The sequence below is a fragment of the Equus quagga genome, chromosome 13 (genome assembly GCF_021613505.1).
Source record: "Equus quagga isolate Etosha38 chromosome 13, UCLA_HA_Equagga_1.0, whole genome shotgun sequence".
In the NCBI taxonomy this organism is placed as follows: domain Eukaryota; kingdom Metazoa; phylum Chordata; class Mammalia; order Perissodactyla; family Equidae; genus Equus; species Equus quagga.
This window is the reverse complement of record NC_060279.1, coordinates 45,758,588-45,782,220: the sequence shown is the minus strand read 5'-3', so window position 1 is coordinate 45,782,220 and position 23,633 is coordinate 45,758,588. Positions and strand designations below refer to the sequence as shown.

The following is a 23,633-nucleotide window of genomic DNA, read 5'->3' as shown; positions in this document are numbered from 1 at the left end:
GACAAGAAGTAATAAACTCTTAGAGGCCAGAGAGAATGGAAACCTTACTGTCTACGGGGGCAGGAGGGTCATCCATATCCAAGCTTCAATTCCCTACTCCTCAAGTCATGTTTGTTAAGGCAAGTTTTGGTGACCCACGTAGCAGCATGGGGTGATGAACTGAGACCCCACACAGGCGTGAGGCAACAACTTCAAACATTTTAACCGGGTACCAAAGGAAATATCCACATTTGATTAATTCTAGTAATAAAACCCTCCCCTTTCTTTCCCAGTCACCACCTCCACAATTCTTCTTTTAAGAATAATTTAAATTACATTTGAATTGTGTACTTATCAAAGAAAATGTGTGAGAAAACCAAATTATTACATATGAAGCTACTCAAAAGTACAAAGATTTGCCCTTGCAGTAATTGGACAGCTTGTTTTTTTTTACTGTTATAATAACCTTCTATGCTATAAATACTGAAAGCTTAACAATCTGGATCAGAAGGAAAAAAGAAAACTAGAACCCATACATAAAATGTATCATCATTAGAAATCTGAAAAAGTTTACTGTATCCTGAAAGCATTAATACTGAGTATTATTCCAGCTAAAACTCTGTAGTGTTTGTAAAAGAGAATCTTCGTGATAAAATACATAAAACCTTAAGTTACTACTTACTCATTGGGTGCATTTACTAGTGGAGTATGTGCCACTCTTCCAAGGACCACCCAACACCATCCCTCCACATCCAACTTTTTTTGCCATTCACTCCTCACCACGAAGCCTGGGAGCACCAGATCAAGGTCACAGACCTTCTCCCTCAGTCACATCAGAACGCTCCAACTTGGCTTCTTTATGTTGTCCTTCTGCCACCTTCACAGCAACAGCTCGGCAAATGGCCCCAAACTTCCTATCCAGAGAGCGAACCCCTGCCTCTCTGGTATACCTGTCATAAAGAAAAACACTTTACTGGGGCTGGCCGCATGGTGTAGTGGTTAAGTTCAGCATGTTCTGCTTTGGCAGCCCGGGTTCATGGGTTCAGATCCCAGGCATGGACCTACACCACTTGTCAGCCATGCTGTGGCACTGACCCACATGTAAAGTGGAGGAAGACTGGCACAGATGTTAGCTCAGGGACAATCTTCCTCAAGCAGAAAAAAAAAAAGAGGAAGATTGGCAACAGATATTAGCCCAGGGCTAAACTTCCCCAGCAAAAACAAAAAAAACCCAAAAAAACCCACAAAGAAAGAAAGAAAAAGAAAAATACATTACTTTTGGCAAAACACCACCTGTAAAAATAGACATAAGTAATGTGATTCACATTTATACTAAAGAAACAGTGTACATTAAAAGTTCATTACTTTTCAAGTTTTTTCATTGAAGTAGCGTTATTTCTTAAATACTCAGATGTATTTTCAGCTACAACTTCTCCCTTTATACAGATTATCTTGAACTATTACACTATACTTAGAAATGAATTCTTGGTTCCTCATTTATATTGCCAATATAAATGTGGCAGCACATCAAACATCATTTACTCCTTGATGACATGTGCAAAGCTTTCTTAAACAAAATTGGTCAATTTAAGAAAATTCTAGATAATTTATTATACTTGAAATATTGCTGGAAAAAAATCAGAAAAAAAATTTTTCCAACTAAATCAAAGAAGAATCTGAGGCAGAAATCTACTTTTTACTAGGAAATATGCTAATCACCTCCATTCAGCATCTTTCCATTATAGACTTCTAAAGAAAGTAAGAATGCTAAGGGATGCAAGCATTGTGCTTTTGTGAAAAATACTCTAAATGTGGTTAGGCAGAGCTGTCTTAAAAAACTTCTATGTGGGGACAGCCCCTCTGGCCTAGTGGTTAAGTTTGGCACACTCTGCTTCAGTAGCCTGGGTTTACTGTGTAGGTCAGAGCCCAGGATCCAAACTGGCGAACCCTGGGCCACCAAAGTTCAGTGTGTGAACTTAACCACTTGGCCATGGGGCCAGCCCCAAAGATTATCTTTATAACAATTTTATTTACTCACCAAGAAGTAGTCAGCAGTAAGCACTCTAGGACTGGAAGAATTCAAGTAGGCTAGTTACACTGGGAGGTACGTAGGAATGGATGACTTCTAAGATTCCCCGCCCCCCGAACATTATGGGTCTATGACAGTGACGCACAAAAAGATGAAAACACATCAAAAGAGGAAAAACTATGTCCTAAGTTTGGTAACTCACTAAATATCTAAAACTTGCCTGGAGGAGCAAATCATGTGCTGTTTTTAAAAATATTAAAACTGCTTAGAGAAATTTCCTGATATCCACAGCTTTTAATATCTGATGTTCTGAGCTAATAAGTATATAAAAACAATAGTTCTCCAGGCAACAACTGGGAAATACAAATAATGACAACCCTTCCGAGTCATTATTATTTAGATTCAAAGCTATGGATATTTTTCTTTATCACTCATATTTTACACATAGGGAAGCTATTAGAAAGATTAAGTGACTTGTTGAAAGTTACCCAAAAGCATCAGGGGTGTTATCTAGAATAAGGATATTGTTGGAAGACTTTGACATATAAATCACTGAATTTATTTTTCCTGGCATTATCCACACAGTAAATCACAAGTTAAGAAAAGGAACTCCCAGGTAAAATTTAGTCTTACTATTTTGTAGATAAATTTAAATAAAAGACTTCCACAAGAAGGTGGCTTCGATCAAACAGCAGTCTGCCTGGGCAAACTGCATGTCAAAGTTCAAAACGGACAGACCCTTCACTTCTCTTGCAAACAGCCGTTCCTGGGGAAGGGCTGCATGAGGAGCGCTTGGCAGTCTGACCCAATCTGCCAGATGATGCAACGGATCTGCAATGCTGAGCCAGGAAAACTCTAAGAGGCTACTGTAGACACGAATTCTCAACAGGGCATATTTTCCATTCAAACATGCAATCCATAAATTAGACTAAGCAACACTCTACTTGGATAATTTATATACTCCTTGTCACAGGCTTAAGCACTTGGGAGGTAACTTGGGAAAGTGCCTTCTCTATCGTTCCAGTGTTCATTTCGAAGATGAAAACTCGAAGGATTTTTTAAATCTCTCAAAGAGAAGAAAAGAAAATCTGAGATACTTAAAACAGATGTCTCAAAGTAGCATCTACTTCGTAAGAGAATTCAACTTTTAAGACCCTGGGGCATTAAAGGTGTCTCAATATTTTCCATGTTTTTGGTTCTTAATTTATCAAATTAATCCCTTATATTGCTATTATGCAAAAGCTGAAATTCTGGCTCAACTAAAGTCCTTAGAGATGAAGATACTCTAAATGCTTTCCCTGTGAATTTCTGCCTAATCCAGAGCCCTGTGTCAGTCAACAGTTAGGTAAATGCTTGCTGGGAATCTGTTGGAGAGACAGAAATGGATGCTAGGGGTTGCCAGTAAATTAATCTCCTTTTCAGACTTAAACGTTAATGAAGCCTCAGGATGGCTGACCAACCTGGTGATGATGTCAAGAGTGGTCAGCTGAGGGATCTGAATCTGTTGAGGAGTCAGCCCGTGTTGCTCCAGCTGCTTTGGGATCAAGTGCCTATGGGCGATCTCTATCTTCTCCTCTTGTGTGTACCCTGGAAAAGAAGGGTTCTTCTTGTGTAATCAGCACATGGCATCCACAGTACCAGGCTTATGCAACGGTAGTCTGCAGACTCAATGGATCTTGGATTTAGAATGAACTTAAGTATTACTTCAACTAAGATTATAATCAGAATAAAGAAATTTCATCTCCAGTCAATAATTGCTAAAATTCCAATTTTTTCACAAACAACACTAGCATTTACTAAACAGTGTTTGGAAGTCTTTTGATTAAATGATATATCTCTCAAAGAGAAAAAAAATCTCAGTCAGACCTTAGAAATAATTATCTCCTTGACTCAAATGTGACTTTTTATTTAATAGGAAAACAATACATCCCTTTTCTCTAGCATAATTTGATACATAACTGAAAAAACTTACAAGAAGGACAACAAACACTTCAATTAAATAAGCAGTGAGTTCCAAAGGAAGAGCTGCAAAGGAGCTATTTCCAGAACTCTGACGATAATTTCAGCAGCAAAACAAACAAAAACCCGGATGTCCCTATAAAAGGTTTTTCCTTCTACATGTTGCAATTATACATATAATTTATATATATTATATATTCTACACACACACACGTATATATTTAGAGAGAGAGAGAGACAAAATTCTCTCTGAAATAATTGCCTCCTTTCCATTTAAGAAGCAGAGTCTTAGAAGAAAGCATGCGCACACTCCCCAGGAAGGAAGAAGGTGGCATCACATGTCCGCCTCTGGAGCAGCTGTCCTGCTTACTTCACTTCACATTGGTGTACTTTATGGATTTTCTCCCTTAATTTGAAGTCTCCAAGCAATTGGGTCTCATTACTTTATTTATTTTAGCCTTATAAATATCCACAAAGCAATCTTTTTACTCCACCATATTTTAAAACTAAATACAGGAAACTGTAGGGCTCACATATAACTAAGAAATCCAACTATCACTCACTTGGTAATAAAAATATATTTCAGAGAAATATGAAATATATATTATCTATTTCTAAATATTACCAATATCTAAATATATTTAGGTTCTACTCTATTTTCATTTTAACAAATACCCACTGTTATTTGATCTCTTCTAGCGAAAAATAATTCTGAGCAATTAAAATAAGGTGAAAACACTGGGATTTATTCACTATTAGTAACTAAAGAACTTCATTTTCCACACTCCAGTGAAAGAGAAGGCATGGTGGAAAAAATATATATAACTACCTGACAGATCAAACAAAAAAGAAGAGGAATTTTGTGCTCTGCACGTCTACGTAAAAGTGAGGCCAGCTGTCAGCAAAAGCAAGTTCAGCTACTCTTTAGGAACAGCCTCTTAATAAGAATAAACGATCAGACTTTCCAAGAGATGTTAAAAACTTCAAAATCTGATAGACAGGAAGCTAAAGTGACCACGTAAAGATCTATTTTCGCTTTTTAGAGACTCACTTTAAATAAATAAGTAATGTTTATCTGTAATTTTACAAATTGCTTCAAAGAAGAACGTTTGGATTTCCATAAAAATCAGAACATAAACATACGTCTATCTGGTCACGGTTAAAATAAACACACACAAAAACAAAATTTTGTTGTTCCAGACTTTGAATCTACATAAAAGCTGGTTCATACACCAGTCAGAACTTGTGAAGATCATACACTGACGAATCCACTTTTTACTCAAAACTCCACAGCTTGACCAATATTTAGGGTTATGCTCAGAAAGGCAAGAAAAATGAAATAATGACTTTATTTATGAATCAAGTACCTGGCACCTGAATAATCTCCATTCTGTCCAACAAGGCAGGTGGAATAGTGGCAGTGGTGTTGGCAGTAGCTATAAAAAGAACTTGGGAAAGGTCAAAGGCCACATTTAGATAATGATCTGTGAAGTTATGGTTTTGTTCGGGATCCAACACCTGTGGGAGAACAATAAACATTTAAACAAATTAAGTAGTTCCAATAGAAAGCTGTATAAACTAAAACACACAAGACATTCTAGCAAGGTTGATATTTCTGCTTGATATAGTTAGTTTGGGAAACATGGGGATAACACTAAAACCTGAGCATCGCTTTTACATTCCCCACAATCTGAATACTTTTTTTGAAAAACAGAAACATATTCAATGTCAAAATTTTTGAAAATATATAAAAGCATAGAGAAGCAAAAATTACCCTTTCAAGCTCTGTTCTTAAATCTATTTATTAATGACTCCTTGTGTGTCCATAAAGAAGTTACCAATCCTGCAGAATCAGTTTCCCTCTTGGTGACACACCTTCTCTTAATTGCTATAGGAATGTAAAATAAATGTGCAGAGTATTCTGAAATTCTTAGTAAGAGGTAAAATAGTAATTAGTATATTCCTCTTCAAACATTATCAGAAAGGCCAGAAAGACTTTAATGAAAGCGGAATTCCAAACAAGAGTAAACTAGTAAAAATTACTATGCTACCATATTCTGATACAGCACAAAGAAACAGTCACTTTTAAAAAATGCCCTAGGGGTTGGCCTGGTGGCGCAGCAGTTAAGTGCGCACGTTCCACTTCTTGGTGGCTGAGGGTTTGCTGGTTCGGATCCCAGGTGAGGACATGGCACCGCTTGGCAAAAGCCATGCTGTGGTAGGTGTCCCACGTATAAAGTAGAGGAAGATGGGCATGGATGTTAGCTCAGGGCCAGTCTTCCTCGGCAAAAAGGGAAGGACTGGCAGTAGTTAGCTTGGGGCTAATCTTCCTCAGAAAAAAAAAAAAAAGCCTTAAAGCAAAACCTTTCTGTTTATAATGAACAAAATATCAGTATCACTTAGAGGATTTTAATTGGATAAATTAGATAATTTACTGATTAGGCTCCTAAAATGCTGTACAACTGTACATTAAGGAGACTATATCTTCTTTAGGTTACTGTTCAAATGCTGTGAGTTGCAGGCTTCACTGAGGAGAGGCCTACACAGGACTTTAAACAAGTCACCAAGAGCCTTCCACATGTTCTAACCCTTTACCATATTACCACTTTCACTTACATTAGATTACTACAGATATAAATAGGGTTGACATACTTCCAAAGAGAAGTAAAATGACTAAAATACTTACCAATCACAATTTTATTACATAATCAGCGTTTCCTTGCTTCTGACTCCCTTTCCAAAGTTTGACTTAATTTAAATACGTTCACAAGTTAGCCTTAATTCAAAGCCCTTGACAGAGAACCCTGAACTTTGTTCAACATGCATTATTATCAGAAACTCAGTGTTTATCTAGAATACAATGCCCAGAAATTCTACTATTCATATTTTCACAAGACTTAATAATGCTTCATGTTATAAAAATAAGGAACTTTCAAGTTATCAAAGACAATTCCAATTAGCTTCAGTAAAGAACTGTTTAAGACTAATCTTACTGTCTATGAATTATCTGAAAACTGTTGATCCATCTACGGAAAATAAGGCGATCTTAGGTAAACCCATTAACTACTTTAAATAAAAATCTATCCTTTAGTGGCTCTAACTAAATTTAATACATACATGTTGGATACGTTTTAGAAATGGCTGTCAGACCTGTCCAAGTAAAATAATGTTTTTCCCTTAAAATTTTAAGACACTAGGGTTTAAAAAAAGAAGGGAAATTAATAAAGCAATGTTTCTGAACTATGAATGAGGTCTCTTAAAATGCATCACAGGACATCTAGGTTATGAAGAGAGAAGACCAGTGATGCCCAATTTGCCTGCCTCCATCTTTTATTTTGAAAAACACAAAAGATACATAGAGTTTGCATAGCATCAGAAATACGGTCAATTGCCTGCCAGACAAGAATAACGTCTAGTAAATACGACTCAGATGAAATCTTAAGGTAAACTGGTGAGTCCATGGAGGGACAAAATTACAGTAAGAATTTTTTAGCCATCAAACTTCTACTTTCCCCCCCAAACTTTAGAGCCAGGGCTTCCACGGCCCAATTATCCACATACAGAAGCTGTTTCAAGAGTGACTAGCACTGTTTTCCTCTTTTCCTCGTTAAAAGCTCTCTCTGCATCAATCCTGGGGCTGTCACTCCTACTACAGAGCACGACCGGGAATGGGAACAGCTGTGATGGGACACGTTGTTCTCAGGAACGTGAAGTCAGGGCGGGGTAAACTATGGGGAGGGGCACATACTGAGAATTGTTCTTCAATTATCATTTCTGGCAGGACAAGAACTAGAGATGTTTGTAGGCAATCCAGGAATATACTCCACTCATTACAGATGACTAGATAACTATCATTTTTAGGTATAATATTATGGTTACATATTTTTAAAAGTCTCTATCTTTTACAGATACTAAAATATTTATGAAAAGATACGTCTGGAATTTGGTTCAAAATAAAAAGGAGTTGGGTTGGGGAGAATGGGTAGGAATAGATGAAACAAAATTGTCCATGAGATGATAACGGTTAACACTTGGCAACGAGTTTGTGCAGTGCATTACACGGTCACACATCAATGAATGAAGGGGCTATGTTCTGAAAAAACGTGCCATTAGGCAATCGTATGGTTGTCTGAACGTTACAGAGTGTCCTTATGCAAACCTAGATGGTACAGCCTACTGTACACCTAAGCCGGATGGTACTAATCTTACGTGACCACCATCGAATATCCATTCTGTCGTTGATCAGAAAGGCTGTCAGGCGGCACATGACTGTATACTTTTCTCTACTTTTGTTACGGTTGAAATTTTCCACAACAAAAAGTAAAAATAAATAAATAAAGTAAAATAAAAAAACCAAAATCAACTCTGAATGTTGATTAATACTACAGAAATTTAAATCAGTGATAATGACAAATAAGAAAAAAAGGCACTAAAACTATGTAGGGGAGAGATATGGACAAAATAAAAATATCTAATACACAGCCAATCAGTATAACTAAAGGAGAGGTCCCCCCAAATGTAAAATAGGTTACATTAAAGAAATAACCAAGGAAATATCCTAGAAGAGCCAATACGATAGACTGAAAAGGCTTAGACTCCTCTTGCGCAATAAATGAAAGAACGTTATTAGAATAATATTAGCCTACGGAATTTTCAAGCAATATTATGACTAGTTTAAAATAGTTATAAATCTTTAATATAAAGAATATGTATGACATACATAAAACATGAAACATAACAAAATGAACATCTGTGAACCCACTACCCAATGGTGACTACACTTGTATTTTGTGTTTAGAACAGTGGTTACAAAAGTGGAATGTTTAAGATGGCCCACCGAAGTGCATGCAGAAAATATTAGTATATATATTCACCTTTATCTATGAACACCAGAAAGAAATTAGTTTTTACAAATATTTCATATACAAAATAGAAGAAATGCCCTTGTTGGAACACATCTCAGAGAGCGGAGATTCCATAATGAGAAATGGCTGACGGTGGGGTCCTCACTTATCTGCTTTCACTTGTAATTACAGCACACTGCAGCCCATGCATGTGTGATTAAGTGTTTTTCACTTAATATCATTAAAGATAATAAAGGCAACAATATGAACAACAAGAAACTGATAGCTGATGCTTTTATTTCTGAAAAGCTTTGAAAGCCACTTTATGAAATAAAAACAATTATCTAACTGGAATACATTGTTTTCACTAAAAATATAACTATCTTAGCTTTTAAAATTTGTTCTGAGTGTATTAAATATGTAAGTACATAATATTAGTACTGTGGCACATATATGTTTATATTACATATATGTTCTTTCTTATGGATTGAAATGTGTCCCTTTAATGTGCCTATTTGGATATAGGGCCTTAAAGGAGGAAATTAAGTTTAAATAAGGTCATAAGGGTGAAGCCCTAAACCAATATGACTGGTGTCCTTCTAAGAAGAGGGAGAGAGAGGCCAGCCCCATGGCCAAGTGATTAAGTTCATGCGCTCTACTTTGGCGGCCCGGAGTTTGCCAGTTCAGATCCTGGGTGCAGAGCTCACACCGCTTGTCAGGTCGTGCTGTGGCAGCATCCACGTAGAAGAACTGACATGACCTACAGCTAGGATGCATGACTATGCACTGGGGCTCTGAGGAGAAAAGAAAAGAAAAGAGGAAGACTGGCAGCAGATGGTAGCTCAGGACCCATCTTCCTCACCAAAAAAAGAACGTGAGTCTCCTCTAGCAAACCAATAGCAATACCCACTGCAGCATTCAAGAAAAAACAAAAACATATAAGGAGGGGGAGAGAGGAGGGGAAGGCGTGAGCACAGAGAAAAAGCCATGTGAGGGCACAAAAGACTGCAAGCCAAGGAGGGAGACTGCAGGAGCAATCAGAGTGCCAACCTTGATCTTGGACTTCCAGCCTCCAGAACTTAGAGATAATAAATAAATTTCTGTTTTTGTTAAGCCACCCAGTCTGGGGCATTTTGTTATGGCAGCTTCGCAGACTAATACAGCCTTATTATGTATATATTTATATCCATAGGGATGTGCTTTCAAAAGTTTTTCGTGATGGGATACATGAACAAACTAGATGGAGATTACTGATGCAGACAATAAACAGACCTCAGCAAACATAAAAAGCCGCAAACTGTAACCTGCAAACAAATCCTTGAAAAAGGTAGCCTGAAGATAGACTCCATCGGAACAGCAGACAAATCAAGAGAATCAGAAGTGAGAATGAATTTAGTAAGTACACGATTAAAACTAAATGTAGAAGGAAATACTTTCTAAAACGGCAGAGTAAGGAATTCTGAAAATCTGCTCCTACAAAAAGCAATGAGAACACTAGCAAAAACTATCAAAATCAACTTTTTCAGAATTGTAGACATTAAGTGGTAACAATATGAGGAATGTTTATTCAAAAATAATAGCTGAATCTCAGGAAATATAGCAAGCTTTGTGGTGTTTTAACTTGCTTTACTCTTGCCCCTTCTCCCAAGTTCACGGTAGCCTTGAGAACCAACCAACCTCACACCCATTGTAGGAGGCAGAACAGGATCAGAGCTCCCCACAAGTCCCATCCTCAGAGAATGAGCACTATTTGACCTGTCTGGCAGTTTTTTGGAAAAGCTCCATTCTCAGGATCTATTTTTATTTGACCTGACTCAGAGAACACTCTGTGTGAACAGCCCTATACCCAGAGCATTTGTCAAAAACAATCAGTAGAACTGTTTAACACTGTAGCTGCCAGAGGCAACAATAACAGCTGGGACTAACAAGAGGCTCATCAAAAAACTTAAAAGAAAAAACAGGAATGAGATATTCATGGGGGTCTTTAAAAAGCTCTGCAGTGTTCCTGAGAATCTAGAAGGTCATGCGAATGTATAGCTCTATAAGCATGACCAGCAAAGATCTGAGAAAGCCCTGAAAACTCACCTCTGGTAGACACTGAGGCTGTGCAAAAGCAAGAAGAGAATGCTGAGGCAGAGTTGTCAACTATCTACCTGAGCATCAAAGGCATGCCTCAACACACACACGAAGAGCCCCTGGCAAAAAGTGGGAGACCTATTGGGTCAAGCGCTTAAGAAAATCTCTGTCTAGTCATTAGCTGAGCACTAAACAAACTGAGCAACTTCAGTAGCCATGCATGACAAAATACATCAACTTTAAGGAATGAGAGCAGGAAGATCAATGAACAAACAGCAACAATAAAAACAACAAATCCTTGGGGAGGGATCTAATGGTATTATTTAAATATAATTATGATACTTTATATGTTGAATTTCAACAAAAAATTATATGACATGAAGAAACACAAAAGTATGGTCTAAAAACAGTAAAATTTTAAAAAATAGAGCACTGAATAGAATTGTCACTGAGAAAGCCCAGATGTTAGACTTCTTAGAAAAAGATTTAAATCAGCTATTATAAATATGTTCAACATATAATGTTAAAACATGGATAAACCTTGAAGACATTACGTAAAGTGAAACAAGCAGTTATAAAAGACAAATACTGTCTGACTGCATTTTTGTGAGGTATATACACAGGCCAAACTTATAGCAACAAGGAGAACAGTAGTTGCCAGGGGCTGACAGAAGAAGAAATGGGGAGTTGCTGTTTAATAAATACAGAGTTTCAGTTTTGCAAGATGAAAAAGTTCTGGAGATTGGTTGCACAATAATGTAAATATACCTAACACTACTGAACGCTTAAAAATGGTTAAGATGGCAAATTTTATGTTATATGCGTATTTTACCACAATTAAAAAGCAAAAAGTAAAGGAAACCATGTCTAAAGAATTATAGGGAACTATGAGAATGATGTCCTAACAAATAGAGAATATTAATAAACAGGAATTATAAAAAATGATGCAAACAGAAATCTTATGAGTTGAAAAATACAGTAATTTAAGTGAAAAATTCTCAAAAGGGGCCAAACAGCAATTTCAGCTGGCAGAAGAGTCAATGAACTTAAAGATATTTCAATTGAGATTATCCAGTTTGAGGAACAGAAAGAAAAAGAAATGCAAAGAAACAAATAGTGCCTCAGAGATCTATTGAACATCATAAAGATCACCAACGTAATAATAATGAGAGAGCAAGAGAGGAGAAAGAGACAAAGGCATAAAGAACATCTGAAAAAATAATGGCCTTTAACTTATAAATTTGATGAAAAATATTTATCTACGCATCTAAGAAGCTACATAAACACTAAGTAAACTAAGATATTCATTTGTACCTACACATATCATAAGCAAACTGTCAAAAGTCAATGATGAGAGAATATTGAAAGTGACAAGAAAAAATATTGCTTTCATTAAGTACCAGGGACTCTCCATAAGATTAACAGCTGACCTCACATTACAAACCATGGAGGATGAAAAGCAGTAAAAGGATATACTCAAAGTGCTAAAAGAAAAAAAGACTGTCAACCAAGAATTCTATATCCAACAAAACTATCCTTCAAAAATGAGAGGCAAACTAAGACATTCACCGATTAAAAAGCACTGTAAACAATTTGTAGCTAACAGACCAGAGTAAAAGAAATACTAAAGGCTGAGGAGGAGTTTGGAAGATGGTGTAAGAGGATCCTGAACTTGCCTTCTCCTATGGACACAAGTCTACAATTACCTGTGGAGCACCTTCCTCTGAGAGAGATCTTGAAACTGGGTGAAAAGAACCTCCAAAACATGGGACAGCAGAGAGAGGAGTGGAAGAGGCAGAGATGCAGCCCTACCGAGGGAAAAACACTTTAGTTGCAGCACTTGATGGTTGGGAGCAATCTCAAAAGGACAGAGCATCTCCTGGAAGGGCACGGGATTTAAGCTCCACATGAGGCACCCGAGCCCTAACATCCAGAAGAAGACAGATGAGACTCCAAAATACCTGGCTTTGAAAACCAATGGGGAATATGCCCAGGAAAACTACAGAACTCCAGGAAAAGGAAAACCTGCTCTCAAAAGGCCCATGCACAGACTCACTTGACTGAAAAATCAGCACAAAAACATTACACAAAAAAGTGCATAGTCCATTGGTAAGCCCCTCATTTACAAAGCTGGGAGCGCATCCCAGAGAGGCTGGAGATGGCTGGGCCCATGCCCCAGGGAGTGAGACAATGGTGGCAGCCATTACTGTTACCTAGTTCAGCCATGCTGACACAAACGCTGGCAGGTGCTACAGAAATCCTTCCTCTAGCCTGTTGGTTAGGGGCCTGCCCTGCCCACTAGAGCACCTGAGGCAACTGAGAACAGCCAGGCAGCCTGCCCCAGGGACTGGCTGAGCCCGTCAGTGAGCCAGTAGCTGACTTGCACTGCTGGCCCTTGCAAACAGCCACTCAGGGGATCTGCCTTGCACACCAACCATTTCAACGCCTGAAATGGTTACATTCTACTGCACTGGGGCCTGCGGCACCCATCAGGGCAACTGAGACAGCTGTGCACCGCAGGGCCAAATAGCCAGCTCACACTGGAGGCCTGATTGCCCCTCAATAGCAAGCTGGCAACAGATGTGTGGTAGGCAACTAGTCTCACTGGAAGCCTGTCCCACTGACCAGTGCCACACAGCCAGCCACACTGGGTGCCTGAGTCTCTCTCCAGTAAAACTGCAGTAGTTGTAAACTACCAGACCTTGCAGCCAGCTGCACAAGGCTTGCCACACTCAATAATGTGCCTATAGCAGCTATACGTGACCAGGCCTCACAAGCAGCTGGCGAGCTGGGGGCCAGCCCAGACTATTCACATACCTGCAGCAACAGCAGCCCCACCACAACAGAAGGGCACATGGAGTCCACACTGGGGAGAACCCTGGAAGATTTGTGACAGGTGACAAGAGGGAAGCATGCTGCTCGACCCAATAAGATATCTCCTACATAAAGCTACATTGTCAAGACAAGGAGACATACCTGATTTACCCAATACACAGAAATAAGCACAGAGAAATAGGTAAAATGAATAAGCAGGCAAAGGAATACGTTCCCAATAAAAGAACACGACAAATCCCCAGAAAAAGAACTGAACAAAACAGAGATAAACAATCTACCTGATAAAAGAGTACAAACTATTGGTCAGAAGGATGCTCACTCAACTGGGAAGAAAAGATGAACACAGTGAGAACCACAGAAAGAATTAGGAAATATAAAAGGGAACCAATCAGAGGCAAAGAATACAATAACAGAAATGAAAAACTAACTAGAAGGAATTGAGAGCAGAGTAGATGACACAGAAGACCAGATCAATGATCTGGATGACAGAATAGAGGATATCACCCAAGATCAACAGAAAAAAGAATGAGGACAGTCTGAGGGACTTATGGGACAAAAGCAAGCATACTAACTTTTGCATTATAGGTGTCCTAAAAGGAAAAGAGAAAGACAAGGGTGCAGAGAACTTATTTGAAGAAATAATAGCTAAAAACTTCCCTAAACTGAGGAAGAAAACAGACACTCAGGTATAGGAAGCACAGAGAAAGAAACAAGGTGAACACAAAGAGGCCCACACCAAGACACATTATAATTAAAATGTCAAAAATTAAAGATAGAGAATCCTGAAAGCTGCAGCAAGAGATAAGCAACAAGTTATACACAAAGAAAACCCCATAAGGCTATCAACTGACTTCTCAGCAGAAACTTTACACACTAGAAGGGAGTGGCATGAGATATTCAAGGTACTAAAAGGAAAAGAATCTATAGCCAAGAATACTCTCTCTACCTGGCAAGGTTATCATTCAGGAAGGCAGGAAGGAGAAAGGGTTTTCCAGACAAGCAAAAGCTAGAGGAGTTCATCACCACTAAACAAGACTTACAAGAAATGTTAAAGGGGCTTATTTCAGTGGAAAAGAAAAAGTCACAAATAGGAATAAGAAAATTATCAAAGAAAAAATCAGCGGTGAAGGCAAATATACAGTAAAGGTAGTGGATCAACTAGCTATTGCTAATATCAAGGTCAAAAGACAAAAGTATTGAAATTATACCTATGATAAAAGGTTAACGTATACACAAAATTAAGAGAGGTAAAATATGATGTCAAAAACCTAAAACGTGGGGCTGGCCTGGTGGCGCAGGAGTTAAGTTCGGACATTCTGCTTTGGCAGCCCGACATTCGCCGGTTGGGATCACGGGTGTGGACACGGCACCACTCAGCAAGCCATGCTGTGGCAGGTGTCCCACAGATAAAGTAGAGGAAGATGGGCATGGATGTTAGCTCAGGGCCAGTCTTCCCCAGCAAAAATAGGAGGATTGGCAGCATATGTGAGCTCACGGCTAATCTTCCTCAAAAACAAAAACAAAAACAACATAAGACGTCGTGGGGAGAAGAGTAAAAATCTAGGGCTTTTACTAAGAGGTCCAACTTAAGAGAGCATCAATTTAACACAGATTGCTATTTACACAGGTTCGTATGTATGAACCTCATGGTAACCACAAACCAGAAACATATAAACAAACACACAAAAATAAAGAGAAAAGAACCCAAATAACAGTACAGAAAGCCATCAAATCACAAGGGAAGAGAGCAAGAGAAAAACTACTTAAAACACCCAAAAAACAAGTAACAAAATGGCAATAAGTACATATTTCTCATAGCCTCTTTAAAACATCAATGCACTCAATGTCCCAATCAAAAGACATACGGTGGCTGAACAGCTAATAAAACAAGACCCATATATACACTGCATACAAGAGACACACTTGAGACCTAAGGAATACTCACAAACTAAAAGAGAAGGGATGTAAAAAGATATTCAGTGTAAATGGAAATCAAAAGCAAGCTAGGGTAGCAATAGTTACAGAAGACAAACACTTTAAAGAAAAACTGTAATAAGAGACCAAGAAGGTCATTACACAATGATAAAGAGAACAAACCAACAAGAAGACATAACACTTCTAAGTGTCTATGATTTTGGGTTTCCTTTGTTCTTCTCTGCAACATAAGGGCACCTAAATACACAAAGCAAATATTAACATACACAAAAGGAGAAGTCTACAGTAACACATTAACAGTAGTGGACTTTAACACACCAATCACATCAATGGATAGATGACCCAGACAGAAGATCAATAAGGAAACACTGACCTTAAATGACAAATTAGACCAGATGGACTTAATCAATTCACCCAAAAAATGCAGAATGCACATTCTTTTAAAATGCACATGGAAAATTCTCAGACAGATCACATATCGGGCCACAAAACAAATGTCAATAAATTTAAAAAGACTGGAATAATATCAGGCATCTTTTCCAACCACAGTGGTAAGAAACTAGAAATCAACTACAAGAAGAAAGCTGGAAAAGTCACAAATATGCTACAAAATGCTACTGACCAACTACTGGGTCAATGAAGAAATGAAAGGAGAAATCAAAAAATAACTGAAGACAAGTGAAAATGAAAATGCAATATACAAAAATCCTTATGACACAACAAAATAGGTACTAAGAGGGAGGTTTATGAAATACAGGCCTACTTCATAAAACAAAACAAAACAAAACAAAATCTCAAATAAACAATCTAATGGAAGTAGAAAAAGAAGAACAAAGGAAGCCCAAAATCAGTAGAAGGAAGGAAATAATAAAAATCAGAGTGGAAATAAAAGAAAAAGAGACTAAAAAGACAACAGAAAATACCAGTGAAACTAAGAGCTGGTTCTTTGAAAAGACAAAATTAACAAACCTTTAGCTAGACTAAGAAAAAAGAGACAAGGTTCAAATAAATCAAAATGAAAGAGGAGAAATTAAAATGAGTATCAAAGAAATATAAAGGATTATAAGAGAATACTATGAAAAGCTATATGCCAACAAATTGGATAATCTAAGAGAAATCGATAAATTCTCAGATATATACAATCTCCCAAAACTGAATCAAGAAGAGAGAATTTGAATAAACCAATCACTAGTAAAGAGATTGAAACAGTAATCAAAATCCTCACAAAAAATAAGAGTCCAGGACTAGATGGCTTCTCTGGTGAATTCTACCAAACATTCAAAGAAGATTTAACACTCATCCTTCTAAAATTCTTCCAAAACACTGAAGAGGATGGGATGCTCCCTAACTCACCCTAGAAAGCCAACATTCTCCGAGGCCCTGATACAAAAACCAGACAAGGGCAACACAAAAAAGGAAAATTACAGGCAAATATCACTGATGAACACAGATGAAAAAGTCCTCAGCAAATTATTAGCAAATTGAATACAACAATACATTAGAAGGATCATACCCCATAATCAAGTGAAATTTACACCAGGGATGGAAGAATGGTTCACCATTAGAAAATCAATCAATGTGACAAAGAACATTAACAAAATGAAGAATTAAAATCACATAATCATCTTAAAAGATGGAGAGAAAGCATTTGACAAAACAGCATCCATTTATGATAAAAACTCTCAATAAAATGGGCATAGAAGGAAAGTACCTCAACACAATAAAGGCCATATATGACAAACCCACAGCTAACCTCATACTCAATCGTGAAAAGCTGAAAGCTATCCCTCTAAGGACAGGAACAAGACAAGGATGCCCACTTTTGCCACTCTGGTTCAACATGGTATTAGAAGTCCTAGGCAGACCAATTAGGCAAGAAAAAGAAACAAAAGGGATTCAAACTGGAAAAGAAGTAGTAAAACTGAAAATATTTGCAGATGACATGATTTTTACATAGAGAAAATCCTAAATAATCCCCTAAAAAACTATAAGAAAGAATAAACAAATACAGTAAAGGATACAAAATCAACACACAAAAATCAGTTCTGTATCTATACTCCAATAATAAAATAGCAGAAAGAGAAATCAATAACACAATTCCATTTACAATCACAACAAAAAAATAAAATACCTAGAAATAAATAAATTTAACCTAAAAGGTAAAAGACTTGTACAATGAAAACTAGAAAACAATGTTGAAAGATATCAAAGAAAACAAAAGAAAACATGAAATTCCATGTTCACGGATAGGAAGCATTAACACAGTTAAAATGTTCATACTACCTAAAGCAATCTACAGATTTAATGCAATCCCTATGAAAGTCCCGATGAGATTTTTCATGGAAATAGAACAAAGAATCTTAAAATTTATATGGACTAACAAAAGACCCTGAACAGCCAAAGCAATCCTGAGGAAAAAGAACAAAGCTAAAGGTATCGCAATCCCTGATTTCAAAAAACTATAGCAATCAAAACAGCAGGGTACTGGTATAAAAACAGACACACAGATCAATGGAACAGAATCGAGAGCACAGAAATAAACCCACACATCTATGGACAACTAATTTTCAACAAAAGAGCCAGGAGGATACAATGGAGAAAGGAAAATCTCTTCAATAAATGGTGTTGGGAAAATTGGACAGCCACACGCAAAAGAATGAAAGTAGACCATTACCTTACACCATACACAAAAAATTAACTCAAAATGGATTAAAGACTTGAACGCAAGTCCTGAAACCATAAAACTCCTAGAAGAAAACATAGGCACTATGCTCTCTGATACCAGTCTTAGCAATATCTTTTTGGATATCATGTCTCCTTAAGCAAGGGAAACAAAAGAAAAACTAAACATGGAACTACATCAAATTAAAAAGTTTCTGCACAGCAAAGGAAACCACTAACAAAATGAAAAGACAACCTACCAATTGGGAGAATATATTTGCAATCATATATCCAATATGGAGTTCATATCCAAGATACATAAAGAACTCATATATACAAATAAACAAACAACCTGATAAAAAATTGGCAGAAGATCTGAACATTTTTCCAAAGAAGATATACAGATGGCCAACAGGCATATGAAAAGAAGTTCAACATCACTAATTTTTAGGGAAAGGCAAATCAAAACCACAATGATACCACCTCCCACCCATCAGAATGGCTACTGTTAAAAAGACAAGAAACAATAAGTGTTGGAGAGGATGTAGAGAAAAGAGAACCCTCATACACTGCTGGTGATTCTGTAAACTGGTGCAGCCACTATGGAAAACAGTGTGGAGACTCCTCAAAATATTAAAAATAGAAATACAATATGATCTAGCAATTCCACTTCTCAGTAATTATCCAAAGAACACAAAATACTAACGTGAAAAGATATATGTACCACTATGTTCACCGCAGCATTATCCACAATAGCCAATCTTGGAAACAATCTAAGTGTCCATCAACAGATGAATGGATAAAGAAGATATGATGTGTATATATACACAATGGAATATTACTCAGCCATAAAAAGAGATGAAATCTTGCCATGTGTGACAACACAGATGCACCTTACGGACATTATGCTAAGCAAAATAAGTTAGAGAAAGCCAAATACCATATGATTTCACTCATATGTGGAAGGGAAAAAAACAACAACAAACACAAAGATTCAGAGAATAGATTGGTGGTTACCAGAGAGGAAGGGGGAAGAAGGGAGGGTGAAAAAGGTAAAATGGCACGTGTACAGTGAGAGATGGCAACTAGACTTTTGGTGGGGAAGACGATGTAGTCCATACAGAAGTTGAAATATAAGGATGTATACATTAAATTTACATAATGTTATAAACAATCATTACCTCAATAAAAAAACTAATTAAAAAGAAAACCATGCAACCCAAAGCAACAGCCACCACCTTGGGCTCTTCTGACAGCCTCCAAAAACCGAACTGTTAAGTGTACGCAGGCCCCAAAGATTAACCAAAAAAATAAAATGAAAGAAAAGAAACACTAAAGGATGAAGTGAAAGGACACTAAACTTGTATCCACAAAAAAAATAAGTAATTTCCTTGTTAAATATCAAAGACAGTATTGATATCTTTTTCCTTACTACCTTCTTATATACGATTCAAAAGACTTCATGAAGCAGTATTACAGGGATCCTCATTATTTGTGGATCCGTGTTTGCAAATTAACCTACTTGCTAGAATTTATTTACAACTCCAAAATTAATACCTGCAGCACTCCTGTGCCATGTGCAGGCATGGGAGAGCACAGCGCCCAGGGCACATGTCCCCAGCTGAGGTCAAAGCAACACTCTGCCTCCTCTCAGTTCTCGTACTTGTAACAAGAATGTTTCTTTCAGCCTATTGAGTGTCATGCTCTCTGCATTTCTGTGCTTTTTGTTAGTGATTTTGCTTTTAAATGGCCCCCAAGGCATGCTGAAGTGATGTCTGGCGTTCCTAAGTGCAAGTCTGTGACATGCCTTACGAAGAAAATGTGGGCGAGACAAGCTTCCTTCAGGCATGAGCTAGCACTGACGGTCATGAGCTCAATGTTAATGAAGCAACAACATGTATTAAATAAGGCAACTTTAAACACAAACACAAACAAAAAAAGGTTACGTATCAATCAGCTGATGAATTGGTTTGTAGAAAGCTAACCCAGTGTTTCTATTAGGAGCAATAATTCAGTGCTGCAAATTACAGAACATAACCATTGCAAATAATCAGAATCAACTGTATATTACTGTGTTGTTAGGTTTACAGAGCATACAGATGTATTTTGTGTGAAAAATACTACACAAATGAAGGCAGAGAGAAAGGGAACTTATTGACACTAAGGGTTTTGTGTGTGTGTGTGTGAGGAAGACTGGCCCTGAGCTAACTAACATCTGTTGCCAATCTTTCTCTATTTCATGTGCGATGCTGCCACAGCATGGTTTAATGAGTGGTGCTAAGCCGATGCTTGGGATCCGAACCCACAAACCCCAGGGTGCTAGAGAAGAGCACACAAACTCAACCACTACACCACCAGGCTGGCCCTGATAGTGAGTTTTTATATACTATTTGTGATGGTTAATTTTATGTATCAACTTGGAGAGTGTTTTTGGATGAGATTAACATTTAAATTGGTGAACCCTGGCTAAGCAGATTGCCTTCCATAATGTGGGTGGGCCTCTTCTAATCAGTTAAAGGTCTAAATAGAAGAAAAAGACTTGCCTCCCTGACCAAGAGGAAATCTCCAGCAAACTGCCTTCGGACTTCCTCTGCACCATAAACTCTCCTGGGACACAAGCCTGTCAGCCCACACCGCAGATTTTGGACTTCCCAGCCTCCATAATTGCATGATCCTATTAATTAAAATAAATCTCTTCACATGTATATAGCTAGATACCTATATATAATATATGCCTATAAGTACATATGGATATAATCTATATATTGTCTATAAATATACACCTATACCTATATATTCAATAACAAGTAAAACGAAGAAAAGATCAACAAGGACATAGAAGACTCACACACTGCTCTAAACCAATCAGACATGACAAACATCTGGAGAACAGTGCTTCCAGCAGCAGTACACAGATTCTTCTCAAGTGCACACGGAGCATTCTCCAGGATAAACCATAAGCAAGGATATTAACAAACACTTACATTTCAAAAGACTGAAATCATACAATTTCCAAGCACAATGTGATGAAATTAGAAATAAATAGCAAAAAGAAAATTTGGAAATTCACAAAAACTTGAAATGAAACCCTAAATAACAAAAGAGTCAAAAAGAAATCACAAGGAAAGTTGGAAACTATTTTGAGATGAATAACGACAAAAACATAACTTACTAAAACTTATAAGATGCAGCTAAAGCAGTGCTTATAAGAATATTCAAGCTGAAAGTGCATATGTTAAAAAAAATTTCAAATCAACAACGTAATCTTCCACCTTAAGAAAGTAGAAAAAGCAAGCACAGGGAAGGATGTATTAAAATTTAGAGTAAATGAATTAAACAGTAAAGCCAAAAACACAAGAGAAAAATCAACCAAAGGTTGATTCTTTTCACAGTTCAAGAAAATTGACAAACAATGAGCCATACTGACTAAGGGAAGCAGGGAGAACACTCAAATTACTAAAATCAGGAATGACACAGGCTACATTACTATTAACCTTACGAACATAAAAAACGATGAGTATACTATGAAGAACTGTATGCCAATAATTTGATAACCTAAATGAAGGAGAAAACTTCCTAGAAAGATACAAACTACTGAAAGTACTTTGTATCAAAAAGTAATTAAAACTCCAAATAAGTCTCACCATTTCTGTTCAAGATTGTACTGGAGATTCTAGCCAGAGCAATAAAAGGCATCCAGAATGGAAACAACAAAGTAAAACTACCTGTATTTGCATACGACATGATCTTGTGCATGGAAAATCCTAAGGCATCCACTGAAAAGACTATTAGAACCAATAAACAAGTTCTGAAAAGTTGCAGGATAAATAAGTAATATACAAAAATGAATTGTATTTCTTTTTGGAAGCAATGAAGGATTCAAAAAAGAAATGAAGAAAACAATTCCATTTCCAATAGGACCAAAAAGAATAAAACAGGGGCCAGCCCGGTGGTGCACCTGTTAAGTGGGCAGGTTCTGCTTCCACGGCCCAGGCATGGCACCACTTGGCAAGCCATGCTGTCGCAGGTGTCCCACATATAAAGTAGAGGAGGATGCACACGGATGTTAGCTCAGGGCCAGTCTACCTCAGCAAAAAGAGGAGGACTGGCAGGGGATGTTAGCTGAGGGCTAATCTTCCTCAAGAAAAAAAAAAAAGAATAAAACTTTCAAGTTTAACAAAACAAATTACAAGACTTATATACTCAAAACCCATAAAACATAGTTGAAAGAAATTAAACAAGACCTAAATAAACAGAAAGAGTCCCATGTCCATGGAGTGGAAAAATTGATAATATTATAAATACGGCAACACTCTCCAAAGTGTTCTACAGATTCAATGGAATCCCTGTCAAAAGCCCGACTTCCCCTTTGTTTTTTTTTTGAGATTAGGCCTGAGCTAACATCTGCCACTAATCCTCTTTTTGCTGAGGAAGACTGGCCCTGAGCTAATATCTGTGCCCATCTTCCTCTACTTTATATGTTGGACGGCTGCCACAGCATGACTTGATAAGTGGAGCATAGGCCAGTGCCCAGGATCTGAACTGGTGACCCCCGGGCCCGCCAAAGCAGAACATGCAAACTTAACTTCTATGCTATCAGGCTGGCCCCCCAACTGCCTTTTTTGTAGAAAGTTACAAGATCATCCTAAAACTCATGGATACACCAAGGACTCAGAATGGCTAAAAAATCTTGAAAAAAAAAAAAATGTGGAGGATTCACACTTCCTGATTTCAAACATTTCTAGAAAATTACAGTAATCAAGGTTATATGGTACTGGCATAAGGAAAGAAATATAGATCAACGGAATAGAGTTGGGAGTCCAAAAATAAACCCTTACATTTACAGTCAATTGATTTTTGACAAGGGTGACACCACCATGCCATGGAAAAAGAAAAGTCTTTGAAAAATGGTGCTTAGGACAACTAGATATTCACAGGCAAAGGAATGAAGTTGGATCCTTACACCTCACACCATATACAAATATTAACTCAAAACGGATTACAGATCTAAAAACAAGAATTAAAACTGTAAAACTTTCACAAGTAAATCCTCATGACTGTGGATTAGGCAATGGCTTTTTAGATATGACACCAAAACCACAAATGATTAAAAAAAAAAAAAACCAAGCAGATAAATTAGACTTTATAAAAATTAAAAATTTTTGTACTTCAAAAAGACCATCAAAAAAGTGAAAAGAGGAGTGATGTCAGCATCATGGCAGAGTGAACTTGCCCAGGACTCTCTCCCGTCCAACACACAACAAAAAGGGGAAGCCATACTCCAACAGAAGACATCCTAACAACACAAAAACCTC

General features: G+C 37.4%; 1 protein-coding gene across 2 annotated transcripts in view; it reads right to left on the bottom strand.

Annotated features, from left to right (window-relative positions):
• The window catches only part of LONP2 (lon peptidase 2, peroxisomal), a 104,570-nt gene that overhangs the window by 32,369 nt on the left and 48,568 nt on the right, over nucleotides 1-23,633 (bottom strand). For both annotated transcript variants that reach the window (XM_046682360.1, XM_046682359.1), the window contains exons 9-11: nucleotides 5,335-5,485; nucleotides 3,469-3,595; nucleotides 796-929 (exon numbers count right to left, since the gene is read on the bottom strand). In XM_046682360.1, the coding sequence (XP_046538316.1) occupies nucleotides 796-929; nucleotides 3,469-3,595; nucleotides 5,335-5,485 (412 nt within the window). The remainder of the gene's footprint in view (nucleotides 1-795; nucleotides 930-3,468; nucleotides 3,596-5,334; nucleotides 5,486-23,633) is intronic.